Raw genomic sequence first — 13,768 nt, 5'->3', positions numbered from 1 at the left:
GGGCTGCAAGAAATGTCAGCATTTCTGTGACAAGCAACGATGTGAAAACAAGCCACAGCACAATCAGTATCACCTCTGTGGAAGTGCAAAACAGTATTTCCAGGGTGTCTCTTAGGAAGGCCTGGAGTGTAAGCTTTCCCTAGGAGAGAACAAAACCCTTCATAACCTTCCTTCACTGCCAAACCATGCTTGCTTAGTATGTATCAATTCCACTTTTTTCTTAAAAGAAGAAAAAAAGAAAAAGGTGCCAAAGTAAGTATATAGAGGTGTTTTACAAAAGAGACTTAGCAACTTCTTAAATAACTAGGAATAAAATTCAACATTTAATAAGACATTGAAGTTTCTCAAGCAGTCAGACATGGAATAATGAGACTCAACAATGTGGAAAAATCCCATTAATACGTCTTTCAAGATATTTTGCTTTTCCAAGTAATTCAAATAAAAAACCTCCTAAAACCTGACCATGAACACAAAGCTATTGAACAAAACAGACATTTACTCTGATTATTTTTCCTAGGTTGTATGAAAATACATCTAACATACTCAACTGAAAATTGTTTCCATGCTTGCTCATGTGATAAAAGAACAACAAATTCTGAAATTGGCTGTCATGTATCTAGCTTTTTGCTAGAAAAGGAAAGACATTTTGCTACTTTGATGGGAAAGACACAACATCATTTAAGGCCTCATAATATGCCACAGTTAATGTTGTTTAGATTAATTTATAACAGAAAATCCTTCAAGTTGCCGAATGCTAAAAAGTATTGAGTTGCATCAGGAGAAAGCTCAAGTCTTAAGGATTGTTTTACCTCGTGTTTGAAGAATGGGAGAAGGAAAACAATGTCACAACTTTTGTCTTTTTGAAACAAAACTTTAGCCTGTTTTCCCAGGCTGCAGAGCAAGGCACAGAAGCCTTCATTACAACGCACCTAAACCCCACCTGCCCTGGTACAGGCACCAGAATTGTCCCCGATCACCACCCGAGTGCCTGAGCGGAGCTCACGGGGTTACATGGCCAGTACGTCTCAAGGGAGAACAGGATCCACATTCCTCCTCAGGATCAGTCACAGGACGTGCCCAGCAGCAGGAACAAATTCCTAGGAACTCACAGGTGAGCTCCTGGTCTGCAGTCTCAGTGATGCAGAACTCCACGGGCCCAGAGGGTCGAGCAGGAAAGAGCAGGGAGAGGTAGAAGGAAGCAGAAGGTCAAACAGCCCCTGGCTCAGAGGTGTTTGTGTGAACAGAGCTCTCTGTTGCACAGACAGACACAAGGGGTGGCTGTCCTGCATCCTGCCGTGCTGAATGTGCCGTGAGCTCCGTGCCCAAAGCCCAGGGGTGCTGTTACTGCAGCAGCGCCTGTCAGAAACAGACAGGAGCTTCTGGAAGTGGGGATCTGCCTCTTAGAACCTGGGGCATCACAGTTCCAGGGTGACAGAGCTGTTACACCTACACGTGAAGAGGAAAAACCAACAAAACCACTAAAAAAAAAAAAAACCAACCCAAAAAACCAAAACAAATTATGAAAGCAATGGAATGTAAAGGAAAAAATTTATAATAACTTATTTAAAGGTATTCTTACAAAGCCTTCCTTACATGGTATAGTATTCAAGGAATGGTCCCAATGACATCAAATTCCTTCATTTTGTTTTAAAGCAATGAGGAAAATATTTCTGCTTTACTACCTGACCTCATTTTCCTTCCCTTGAAACCCAGTATTAAAGAAACATTTGTAATACCATTTTTTTGGTTTTGATTTTATGCACAGGACCATTCTTCAGCCCCAGAGAGAAAAAGTTTCCCTCAAAATCAATTAAAGACTCTTGAATTTTAACTTGAATGCAAGGCTTGGCATACCATTAAAAAAAATACAAACATGTAACACTTCCCCTGATTTTGAATTTTGCTATTTCTTCAAAATTATTTGAAAAAAAAAATTAGCCTTCCAACAGTGTTTATAAAAACTGATTCAAAAACCAAACCAGAAACCAAAGTATTCAGCATAGGGCAGTGCAACATTTATAACCTCTTTCAATGAATATCTTCTAATAAAACCAAAGTTTTTACATGTTGGGAATAAATGGGGGTTTTGGTAATTCCAACGACTAAATCAAATCCTGAAGAAATACTTTGGAAAAAACCCATACACTTCCATGATACAGCAAGGCTTCATTTTCAAAAGGGCTACACAGAGTTCCTGCACTATTAAGGGCAAACTAAGCTAGAACATACACAAATGGCTCAATGGAGGTGCACGGGGTGCTTACAGAGGGTGGGTCACGATGGCACCACTCAAAACGCGCTTGGAACGCTGCCTGATCACAGCCAAGGACGTGCACCGGGAAGAAAACTGCCAAAGATGTTTTTCTTTACCGTTTTTTCCTAGTTCTAGTGTTATTGCCATCAATACTGAGTTTTGTGTATTCATCTCACTGTGAGTTAGTGAGGACCTAATGCTAATGGGAGCGAGGAATTCAAAACAGCTTTGCTGACAACACAGAGGTGACAGCATAGTCGAGAGCAGAGCTCCTAAAAATGTAACAAAAATTTTCAGTCTGTCAAGCAACGAGTTTTATACAAACTTTATCCAAAGGAACAGAGTAAGGCTAAATTCCACATCAAAATTCTTACATGCTTCTTCAAAAATCTATTCCATTTTTACTTGTTTTGAATTTAGTTTTTGCACTTCAGTCAAGTTTCACTTTCTGTTTCACTCGGGGTTGGGTTTTGCTCCTTGTTGGGCATTTCCTGCATTATCACAAAGTTGAAATGCTTGGACTGCAAGCATTCCAAAGAAAAGTTTGCCTCTGCATTTTACCTGCCATTGAGGGGAAAAAAAAAACCCAAGTAGTTTTTTCCAAATAATAGCTTTTGAAAGATTTCTTTTTATTAAGAGATAAAAATCCTAGAGTATTGGGCCTAGATTGCAAGACAATATCCCTTTAAGTCCAGACCTGTACAGCTCTGCAAGACCAAGTAACTTCTATTTTGCTGGGATGAAATACAGGAAAAAACAGTATAGAAAAAAATCTCTTACAAAGATTCCTCCTCCCTGGTGCAGGGCGTGCCTTTCCCACCACGTACCACATTTCTTGGTGGAAGGATATTTATGATCATGATTGCTTAAGAATCATTTCTGAAGAGCACAAACCAATGTGTGTGGCTGTAGTGAGAGACACAGCTGGGTCATGACTGGCATTCAAGCACTTGCTCAAAAACACACAAGGCAAGCAAATTTCACTGGGACCACAGACCAAGCCATTTCTTACTCAAAAGGACTTGAGAACTAACAACTTCTTTCAAGGATATACTATTTTAAACATCTGTTGGTTGACAAATACTATCTCAAAAAACTATGTTTACGCCTACCTGGTTTGATTTTAACCTACCTCCAGCCTGCAAGTATTTTGGAGGGAACATTTTACATTCGTAACAATTCAAGTGTAACTGTAATGCTGAGTAATAAGTTTGGTTTGTCCTGAAGTTTGCTGAACTATGCAGTTCGTTATCAGTGCAGAAGCAGCAGAAGACTGCTGTGGTTGGCTCAGTGGATTTATAAAAACAAAACAAAAAAACCCCCCCCCCGCTGTAACCTTTACAGAATATACGTAAAATTGTGTCCTTCCCTGGTCATATTCACAACTTATCTACAAGATAGTGTTAGCAGTAGAAACTGCAGTCCATGACTATTTGCATTCAGCTCTCATCCATCTGTTCCTCTTTCTCCTGGGCTTGAACTTGTTCAGTTTTTTGCGGGGTTTCTCAGTCTTCTGAGTTTCAACAGAATCCACCCCGAGAACATGTTCAGAGCAGCATAACTGTCCATTCAACATGGAATTTAGTACTGTCCTGTCTTGGTGCTCCTTGCAGAAAGAGTTTGGGCAGAAGTGGCAGAAAGAAACAGAAGGTTTGCCACAAACATCACAGTGGTGCCAAGGACACTCCCACTTCCCTGCAATCAAAACCAAAGAGCCCATTAGTGGGGAGTAAAACACAGCATCATCTCTTAAAGAAGTTTTGTGTTGTAGCAGCTGAACAACTTTCCTGACAAAGCAAATGACAGCAACTACCGGGGCTGATCTGAACACACAAAATGCTACATCATACTTCTAAAGCTCAGCTGGCAGCTGCAAGGAGCAGACCTGACACACTCTCATTTAAATACAGCAGTCAGCTCCAGCTACAAGAAATGACTCAGGCTTCACTCAATAGCATTTCACAGAACTCACAGGCTGGTAGAGCATGCAAACATCCGGTCAGCTGCTGCCTTCTCTCACAGCAGTCCCCTCTCTGCTGCCAGTCTTGCTCAGGAATGACTGGTGTCCTTCACTTACAGCTGCTTTTTCACCTCAGCATACTTTATCAGTCCTTGTTTTACGTGTTTCTGGGACAACAGGCTTTGCCTGCTTCCCTTATTCATATCCCACCTGACATGGCTGACTGGAACCAGGTAACTCCTGTGATATCTGGAACTGCAACCTGATGTCTGCTGCTCTTAATTTCCCTACTTCAGCCTTCTTTCAGAAACTGCTGCTGTTCTTCTGGCTTGAACTCAAAGGGCTTCATGCATTTCTTAGCTGGAATCAACTTTCCTGTGGCAGGGCCACGGTGCTCCTAACAAGTGATGTGCTCAATTACCTACATTTGTGAAACAAATGCCTCATTTTGCCAGAGAGGCAGGAGGAGGCCACCATTTTGTTTTTGAATCCAAGAGGAGCTGCTCCCACATGATGCACAAATGAAATTCCTGCATACAGCTCCAGTGTTTTCAGGATGACACCCCTGACCATGTTTCAGTGCAAGAACTGAACATAACTGCACAAGTTATTTACACAAGTGTAAGACATGGGCTGACTCACCAAAAGGACGTTTCACCAAACCAAGGCAGGAGAGATGATAAGCTTTAGTACAAGATTTCCTGTCACACAATACCAGCTGGCCTCCATCACCACAACGGAAACAATCATCTTCAGATTCTTTCTTCCCTTCATTTTTCGTTCTGCGTCTCCGTGTTCTCTTTTTGGTCTTTTTGCCTTTTTCTTCTGAGGCATTAGTGGAAGAATTCTAAAAGAGTAAGATGTAAAACTGTCAATGCCAGTTTTGCAAAAGAAAAACATTACAAAGCCCAGCCAAGCTGTTGGCACACCCGGCACACAGCCAAAAACCTGACTTGGGGCAGACGTGCCCAGTGCTTCACTGATCTGTGTTGACAAAAACACCTACACTGACCCTTGTGAAAAGTCAGCCTGAAACCACATCTTCTCCCTACAGGACCTTCCTACTGAAAAAACCCCCTTCATTTGCTTGTCACTGACAAAAGGTCTTCCAATTTCCAGTCTAATCTACTTGTTACCCTCATTATGTACTTGCACCACCTATCACTTCAATATCCATTTTTCTCTTCCAGTTGTGAATACTCATACTGGAATTGCTAAAACCTGCTCCCATTTTCCTTTGAGGAACGGAAAGCAGAACTTCAGGAACTGTACTTAATCACAGGAAGAATATACCGAACTGCTGCTTGCACTTTAACTGTCCCTCACCAAATCATACCAAATTTTGGATGATTTTTCAACATCCCTGCCATCATTCCCTCCCTCTCACCCAGTAATCACTATCTACCTTCTCTAAAACGAGCCCATTCTATCCACCAATGCAGACAGTTCCATAAAACGGAACTGTAACATTTAATTTCTTCATTATTGTCTGTGTAAATGTTCACAGGCTTATGTGAAACCTCATTTATATCCATCTCTTAACAAAAACCAGCTGTGTGGGTTCTCAAGATTCCCAGACCACCCTCTGAAGTGGCTGGTGCTGAGCAGTGTGAGGGACCATAGGAAAGTGCAGCTTTTCAACATCCACAGGTGATACTTGTGCCTTCCCTCACATTCCTATGCCAGCCCTTCAGCAAGCTCCATCAACTTCTGCTGGATTACAGGTTTCAAAGTAACCTGGACAGGAATCATTATAGATCATTTCTTGATATACTTTGGGAACTTTTTTTTCCACATTCAAAACTCACATTTTTTATTCTTCCATTCAATTTAATTTTTTTTAGTGAATCTTAGCAAAATAATAACACTGTGTAAGGTTTAAATGGGGAAATACAAACTAGAATGCCAGAATAATCTCACTGACCACAGTTAAGCACATTTAGTCAGTTGGAAGCTTCTTCAACCCTTCCCCTGACAGGACTGTCAAAGTCTCTTGATGTATTACTTGATGTATTACTTGCCTTTGGTCTGTCCCCAAGGAATCCACTGCAGTTTGGGGCACCACATTTGCAGACTGTTTTTTCATTGCCCAGACAGTCAAGGTTGTAATTAAAAGTCAGCTCCGTCCCTGAGCGTGAAAAGGACAAGGTTAAGAAATTCTATCAAAATTATTGCAAACAAATACAACTGTTCTGTCTGTCTCCTTGTTTGGGACTTGCTTTTTGATGTATTGTCATAGGATTTTCCCTCTCTTTATTGCTTATAAGCACTAACGGTGATTAACTAGATGCCCATATATCATGATGTCTTATGTGATTACATTTTAAAATAAATTCATTTGAGTTCACAAAGTCACAAAACTGTGCTTGTGTCTGACCTTCACGCACATCTATCAATCCATCCAGCTAGATATGTATGTGTGTGAGCAGGTGAGTACACAAACCAGAAAACAGATACTTTTAAACAGCTTCCTACATCCACTCCTTAAGCTCATTATATTCTTGGGAAAGATGCATCTGACAGCTCCAAAACAAAAACTTACTAAGGATACTTGCCCTAGATGCAAGCAACAAAAAGCAGCCATGGGACTCACAATTAAGAAACAATAAAGTAAAAGGCAGATCGCAGAGCATCTCCTCTGTGTGCTGAGTTCTCTACAAAAATATTTGCACTGAATCAGTTAAGCCATGACTGTCCCACCAATAAATGCACACAAGTTTTAACTTAGAGAATGAAACCAAAGCCAACCCCAGCTGAGGTACCTGCAGGAATGTCACACACAGCAAAGAGCCCGACACGAGTGTCTCCATTCACTGTCCACTTTAGAGTTTCACAATTTGGTTGGCAGCTGTGATTCATAAACCGAGAGTAGTTTCCTTTGGGGCCAGCATCAATAATTCGGTCCTGGAGAACAAACCGGCAATAGGATGAAGGCTTTTTTCTCTCCCCCTCACAAAATGATATAAAAATCATCCATAACTGATTTCAATAGCTGCATTCAGAACTGACATGTTGCTATCCACAGCAAACAAGCCAACTGCTGGTACATGTTGTATTGGAAACTGTAGTGTCCCATGTGGCCTGGAACAGGACACTCCCAAAGCAATACTCGTGCTCTAGCTCACGTTTTGCCAGCACCCATCACAGCCACATGGCAGGAGAAGTGTTCTTGTGAGCAGTATGGTGGGCATGTTAAGGAATCCCTTTCCCCAGGAAGCTTCAAAATTCAGACTCAGTCCTTTACCATTTACTTTGCATTCATGAAGCTGTGAGGTATTTACAAGTACTGTGCTTCATGGCATTTACCAAATCACTGCATGATTACTTCCAGAGATTACCAGTTTCTCACCAGATTTCTTTACCCAAATCAGCCTAATTTAAACAAAACCAAGCTCTTGGTAAACTAAAACCATCCCATTCCTACACATAATTGCTCTTAAATTTCTATCTCCACCAAATATACTGGACATGAACAAAACAAAATAAAGACTTGAAATCTCCAGAACTGTGTTTCTTTGCTGAGCTGCTTGAGAAGGCTTTGCTTATTTATGAAGTATTGTTATAGTTTGCTTCTAGCTCGTTTTTATAATGCACATGTGTGACTGCCATACCTGTGTGCACACACTTTACTGCATGGGCAGCTCAGCCTCGTAATGGCACTGGTAGTTTTGGCATGATAGACCCACAATGGGCATTTATTAATTACAGTAAGAGTCAAATACATGTTCAGTTCAGATATTTAACACACTGATGTTGTATGTCAATCTAGTAGAGGAGTGAGAAACGTTAAGTGTCCAGAGAAATGTGGTCTGATCATTCTGTGGCAGTAACTGCTGTGCAGGAACTCCTCAGTTACAGGACTAAAGAAAACAGTAGCTGTGGAAACGCAGAGCAAGAGCCTTGGGAAAAAGAATGGTGGTTGGGACTGAAAGCATGCAGGACTGGCAGCCAGCTCTTGTTTTTCTCCTAACTAGCTGTCTGGAGACTGAAGCAATCTAATATAGATAATCTGTAACTCCTGCTGTCCAGGCTCTTCACTTTCTCTTCCTCCCGAGGAAGAAAATACTCAGAGGTGCGCACAGAAACACAGGTGCTGAATTATTTTGGTGTGCTAATTAATCTGCTGCAATAATTTGCTGTGAATCAATTTGTGGAGGGCTCACTGGCTACTAACAGAGAGTGCTTTCAGAAAAGAGTTTCTACAAAAGCACAAGCCTGGTTTTGACACAAACAATGCAAGGCACAGATGGCTACAAAAAAAGATTTAATGCCCTATACAGGACACAGCCTCGCAATTCCATTCCACATTCTCTCAAGTAAAAATTTTATTTTCTGTTGTTGAAATTTTTAGTAAAAGGATTGCTAACAGCAATTCGTTTCACTATATCACTACTATTTCCCTGAACTTCATACTTCATTTTAAGAGTAGGCAGGTAGGTACAGCTAAGTACTGTACTTCATTTCAAGCAGCAAAGCTCAACCTATAGACCTTAATATGTAGTTTATTACATAACACAGAACTAAGGAGATTCATTATAGAATGGAGAGAGCAGGCACAGAAGATGTGACGCTGTGAATACGTGACACTGCAGAATGTCAGAGGTAACAGAGTGCCCTGCCAAGGTGATGAGCAGAAGAAGAGATCAAAATAAGGTTGTAAGCAAATAATGGCAAAACCCATCAAATATCCTACCTTATCAATAGTAAGCATATAGAAGTGGGTGATGTCATTTTCGTGTGCATATTTGATTCTTGCCATACATTCCTCTTCATCAATCAGCTCTCCCACGTACTCGTTCACGAACTCCCCCTGAAAGACACCAAGTATCGCTAGTGAAGTATATCCCAAACCCACAGACAGCACGGCACGGCACCGATTCTCCCCTGGGTAAGAACAATCCCTACCTTTTTAATGTCCCTCTTGGCAACCAGCCCCCAGCCTTTGCCATCAGTTTTGATGATCTTTGTCTCGGGGTACTGGCGCTTGGTAAAGCACTGGTTCTGGCAGCGCTCTCCCGCCGGACAAACTTGTGGGTGGCACTCGTACATCAGCATCCGATTGAGGCACTCGGAATCAAAGCCACAAGGGTTTTCATCCGTGGGTTTGCAGTTGCACTTGGGTATCTCAGATATGTCAGCAGTGTATATCTGCACTTTACCACAAGGTTTATTCACCTGAGAAATGCATTAAAAAAGTGCAGACATTACTTTAGAACAGTTAATTTTATGGCAAGAGTTACACAGCGGTCGCTAATTCGGTTTTGCACCACTAGATGCTCCAACCGAAGCAAAATTTTACCATCTCATGACTGTAAAAGCAGTTACCATCGTTACAACCTGACCCTATCTCACTGTTCAGCTCAAACTTTACCTTAATATGTTTGTATGGTGGAGGTTTACGTTCACTCTCCTGGGTTTCTTTGGCTTCTCGCTGTAGTTTTATTTCTCGAAATCGAGTTTCAGCCTCTTGCAAAGCTGAAAAAGATTGCAGCATCAACAGAAATGCCAGAAAGAAGATTACTCCCCCCGCCAAACTGACTCGCTCATTCCCATGTGTGTTAAAACAAAGCATTGTCTACTTCCTAGTCCCATCAATTTTCTTGCAAACAATGCTTCTAGAGTGTTAATATTCTTAACAGATGTATAAATTCTACTCTTTCAGTCTCCCAGTCTGAGAGACTCTCAGTCTTTTTTTTCTTTTTAGCTTTCCAGAAAGTAAAAATCATCAGATATAATTTCATTTAGATGCCGGTCTTTTATAAGATTTTAAAATAATGTTTTCATGCAAAGACAGCAATAGTGACTGCTCTCCAGGACACCACAAATTCCTTTAATTCAACATTGTAAAACATATGTTCAAAACCCAAGGCTATGTGTGAAGAAAGCAAAGCATGCATGTGCCAGGATTATTTTTCTTTACTTTTAGCTAAGTACCGTTTTTGAAGACTTTTCCAATTCCTTTGATCCCTTGGTATCTACTCCCTCTGTCTCCCTCCATGTAAGGGAACACCCGTGCTTGGTGCGTCCAATAGTAATCCTTAGAACCAAAGAAAAACACAGGAAATTCTCCGATTTCATGCTTCATTTTCTGGATATTTGGGGGAACGTTTTTCGGATGGCAAACTTCTGCAGGCCACCATCTAGCACAGAAGTACAAATAAAAAAATACAGCATTTTAGTCAAGCTCTTTCTGCAAGAGACAGTTTAACAAAATCACTCGAAACCGCAGTAACTGATTATTATTTCCAAGATCCAAGAGGATTTAAAATCCTTTCCTCCTCTCTCTTAGTAAAGAGTGAGAGAAGGCTACAAAAAGGAAAGCCTGATACTCAGATGTCTGGGACCTCACCAGCCTGCAAGGTAAGCACATACACACAGGACTCCCTGTGTCTGGGTAGAAAAACCATCATCTTTAAATGACCTGCAAATATTGTAAATGTCAAAGATCAAGAGAAGGTTGGTAACACCTATGAATGCTTCAAGGGTAAACCTCAGCTACCTCTATTTCACTCAAATCTCATCCAAGGGCGAAACACCAACAGCCTGAGTGACTGATGTCCCAGCCTGCGAGGGAGTAATTTAGCCAATTACCAGTTTACCAATTTATGGGCAGAGATCTCTGACACCAACAGGGGTTGAAAGCTCATACACTGGAGGCAGAAGTCAGGAGACTCAAGGAGTCCTGTATGGGTAATGCCTTGGCCAAGAGCAACAACAAAGCTGCAAGTCTTTGAACCTGCAGCTTGCAAGGAGGTGAGGTCCCTAGTTCAGAGAGGAGTCAGAAATCAGTGTGCAGCAAGGCTGGCCTACAGGAGCAACCAGTTGTATGATCCTTGGTTAAACATGCTGGTACTGTAAAACAACACAAATTCCTTCATCAGACCTGTAATTTCCCAGTTTAACCCAAATAATATCCTGGAAATGGAGCTTCTTGCCCGCCCTGCAGTCATTGCAGTACCAGCTCCCATCTGGCATTTCAATGTTTAAGCAGTCAGGGTGAAAGGCTGCTGGGCAGGACTCGCAGCACAGCAAACTTCCACCTGCAGAGACACAGAAAAAGGAAAAAAAGGTTGGAAAACATCAAGATCAAAGTATAAGTTCTGAATTCCTGACAGGTTAGAAATAATACACGTGGTAGGTTAAATTAGAAAACAAATGGTTAAAACATGCTGACCCTCAGCAACAAATACACACATCACTTAGATGGGAACAGCAGCCAAAAGGTCCTGACTGATCTGAATGCCTGGCAGACTTGGGTTAGTAACACATGCAAAATAACAAACAAGCTGGTAATAAAAATGCCAGAATAATGCACAAATTATAATTACTTTGCTGTACTTCAGTGACTACAATATGTTTAATGTAGTTTTAATATATATTAACATTTCTATGTAAGAAAAATTGTAACCACAACAGATTTCTCTATGATTTTGGGGGGTTTTTCTGCCCTTGGGGGGCTGAAGGAACAAGGTTGTTAGTTTGTTCCATGAATTATCAAGTGGAAAATTGGCTGCAGCTTAAAAGCTGCTACGCTGCATGTTAATTTGTTAACAAATCAGGTAAAGTTTCACTGCTACAAGTTTAATCAGCACTATGCATTTTGTGGTTCTCAATAAGGAACAGATTTATTGTACAAGATAAAACAAAACACCCTTAATTAGTGGCAAACTCAGCAACAACTAATACTGATTCCATTTGCAGTCTGCTGCTAAACTAAAAGCAACTCTTAAAATATTTACGGCGTAATATTACATATTAGCAATAAAGAAACGCAAAAAGCTTTGGTACATTGAACACAGGGGAAAGAACAGAAAAATACTCATTAGGCGTCTCTCGTAAAGAATTAAATTGGGCTTCTGGTTGTTGGATAAAGCCCAAGTAAAAACATTCTTTAATAAATTATTTCTGAAAAAAAAAAAGGATATTTAAAACCCTGAAGCAGCATAAGCTTGACGCTTGACACTATAGCCAAACCTACCAAAGCCTAACTTAATATGCCACATAACTCTGGATTTGCCGTGAACAGATCAGAAGAACGACCCTCAAGCTGAAGGACAGCTCAAGCTGAACCTTGCCAGCCATTTTACCTTTGGAGCACACAAAGCACCAGCTGACGTTGACATGGGCGTGGTGGCTTTTCCCCTTGGTGGCCGTGAAGTGGTTGGTGCACACGATGCTGTTGGAGGCGATGACGGCGCAGCCGGCCGCAATGCACACGTCGCCGGCGTGGTACGCGACGGGGCAGCGCACGCAGCGCAGCATCTTCCCTGCAAAGCACAGCACTCACAGCTCACCCTGGGGCAACGCTGGCCTCTGGCAAAGCACCACGCTGCTGAGTTACTTGGGGACAAAACTGACTCGTGATTTCGGCAAAAAAAGACGGTAGTGCTGAGACACCCTATATACACGCACAAACCCCCAGCCATTCTGTTTTCAGTGCTAGCATATTTGCAACAATACTGAATTAATAAAGGCTTTTAGAGAACCCTGCACCTAATTTAAAGCACTCTAAGACTTTAATTATGCACACCAGGGTAGACCAGCTCTTCCCGAGTTGTGTAATTTTGTCTGCAAATGTTGCCCAAAGCTAAGAACCTGCACAGAATCAAAATGCCTCCACGTTCATCGAGCCTTGCTGCAGTGTTCGTACATCCTTGGGTCCTGCCCTCACTGCTTTGCCTCTCTCCTCATCATCTACACATTCTAGATTTCATTCTCTCGTAAGAAGAAAACACGGTTAACCATGGTTAACTGAAAGCTAGCTAAAAAAGGAGCACAAACAAGGTAAATACCAAAGGTGACTAAAACTTTATTACTGCTTTTTAAAAAATTCTGAATCAATTGAATCATTTATGCCTAACAGAACTGCAGCTAGCAGCTCTCAAGTTGACACATTCCTTACCTTAACATACCATAAATAAAATTAATTAATCGGTCATAAAAACGTAAAATGAAACTACCTTTTGAAATTCGTGGATGTGAGGGGTTACTAACATGACAACTGAGGCAGCTGTGGAGAGGACATCGAAACCCCCTGTTCTCAAACACAGTGAGATGAAATTTTTTCACACAAGCTTCGTGGTAGAATTTTCCACAGTGAGACACAACACAGCGTTTCACATCTGCCTTTCTCTCCTTACACACGAAACAGGTGTGCACACCTAGTGGCAAAATAATAAACAGAATGTAATATCCAAACACACGAACTTAAAACACTTCTCTCGTGTCTTTATGTTATGCATGAGGGAGTTGCTTTTGTGGTGTGGAGGTTTTTTTCAACAAATCAAATTGCATTATTAGATGCAACAATCTATTTACTTTAGCTCTTTAGTATTAAATCCTGATCTGCTCAGATACAAATAAAATAAAGTTACTTTGCAGTTGCAGCGTACACAACAACACCCAAACACCCAAAGCCTCACCAATCTGATTTTATGTTCTTATTTATAAGCCTCAGTATGCTAGGAAAAGTATGGATTTTTAGTTTTCAATTTTTTTTAAACCAGTGAAATAGGATGATGGCTTGTCTGGACAAGCATCCTCTAATTTTTTTC

The 13,768-nt window shown here is 41.1% G+C and overlaps 1 protein-coding gene and 1 non-coding gene across 5 annotated transcripts in view; both read right to left on the bottom strand.

Moving 5' to 3' along the window:
• Positions 1-1,534: 1,534 nt before the first annotated feature.
• Positions 1,535-13,768, bottom strand: part of NSD2 (nuclear receptor binding SET domain protein 2) — a 97,481-nt gene continuing 85,247 nt past the window's right edge. For all 4 annotated transcript variants that reach the window (XM_040063616.1, XM_058420489.1, XM_040063615.1 and 1 more), the window contains 11 exons: positions 13,175-13,375; positions 12,302-12,481; positions 11,098-11,254; positions 10,149-10,354; positions 9,586-9,689; positions 9,120-9,389; positions 8,908-9,024; positions 6,977-7,118; positions 6,236-6,342; positions 4,857-5,061; positions 1,535-3,949 (listed from right to left, as the gene is read on the bottom strand). In XM_040063616.1, the coding sequence (XP_039919550.1) occupies positions 3,684-3,949; positions 4,857-5,061; positions 6,236-6,342; positions 6,977-7,118; positions 8,908-9,024; positions 9,120-9,389; positions 9,586-9,689; positions 10,149-10,354; positions 11,098-11,254; positions 12,302-12,481; positions 13,175-13,375 (1,955 nt within the window). In that variant the 3' untranslated portion in view covers positions 1,535-3,683. The remainder of the gene's footprint in view (positions 3,950-4,856; positions 5,062-6,235; positions 6,343-6,976; positions 7,119-8,907; positions 9,025-9,119; positions 9,390-9,585; positions 9,690-10,148; positions 10,355-11,097; positions 11,255-12,301; positions 12,482-13,174; positions 13,376-13,768) is intronic.
• On the bottom strand, positions 7,263-7,393 carry LOC120753576 (small Cajal body-specific RNA 23). Its single transcript, XR_005701163.1, has one exon. It is a non-coding gene; the product is annotated as a small Cajal body-specific RNA 23 (non-coding RNA).

This window comes from Hirundo rustica, chromosome 5 (assembly GCF_015227805.2).
Source record: "Hirundo rustica isolate bHirRus1 chromosome 5, bHirRus1.pri.v3, whole genome shotgun sequence".
Classification (NCBI taxonomy): Eukaryota; Metazoa; Chordata; class Aves; order Passeriformes; family Hirundinidae; genus Hirundo; species Hirundo rustica.
Note: the sequence above shows the minus strand (reverse complement) of the source record. Positions and strands in the feature narration are given on the sequence as shown.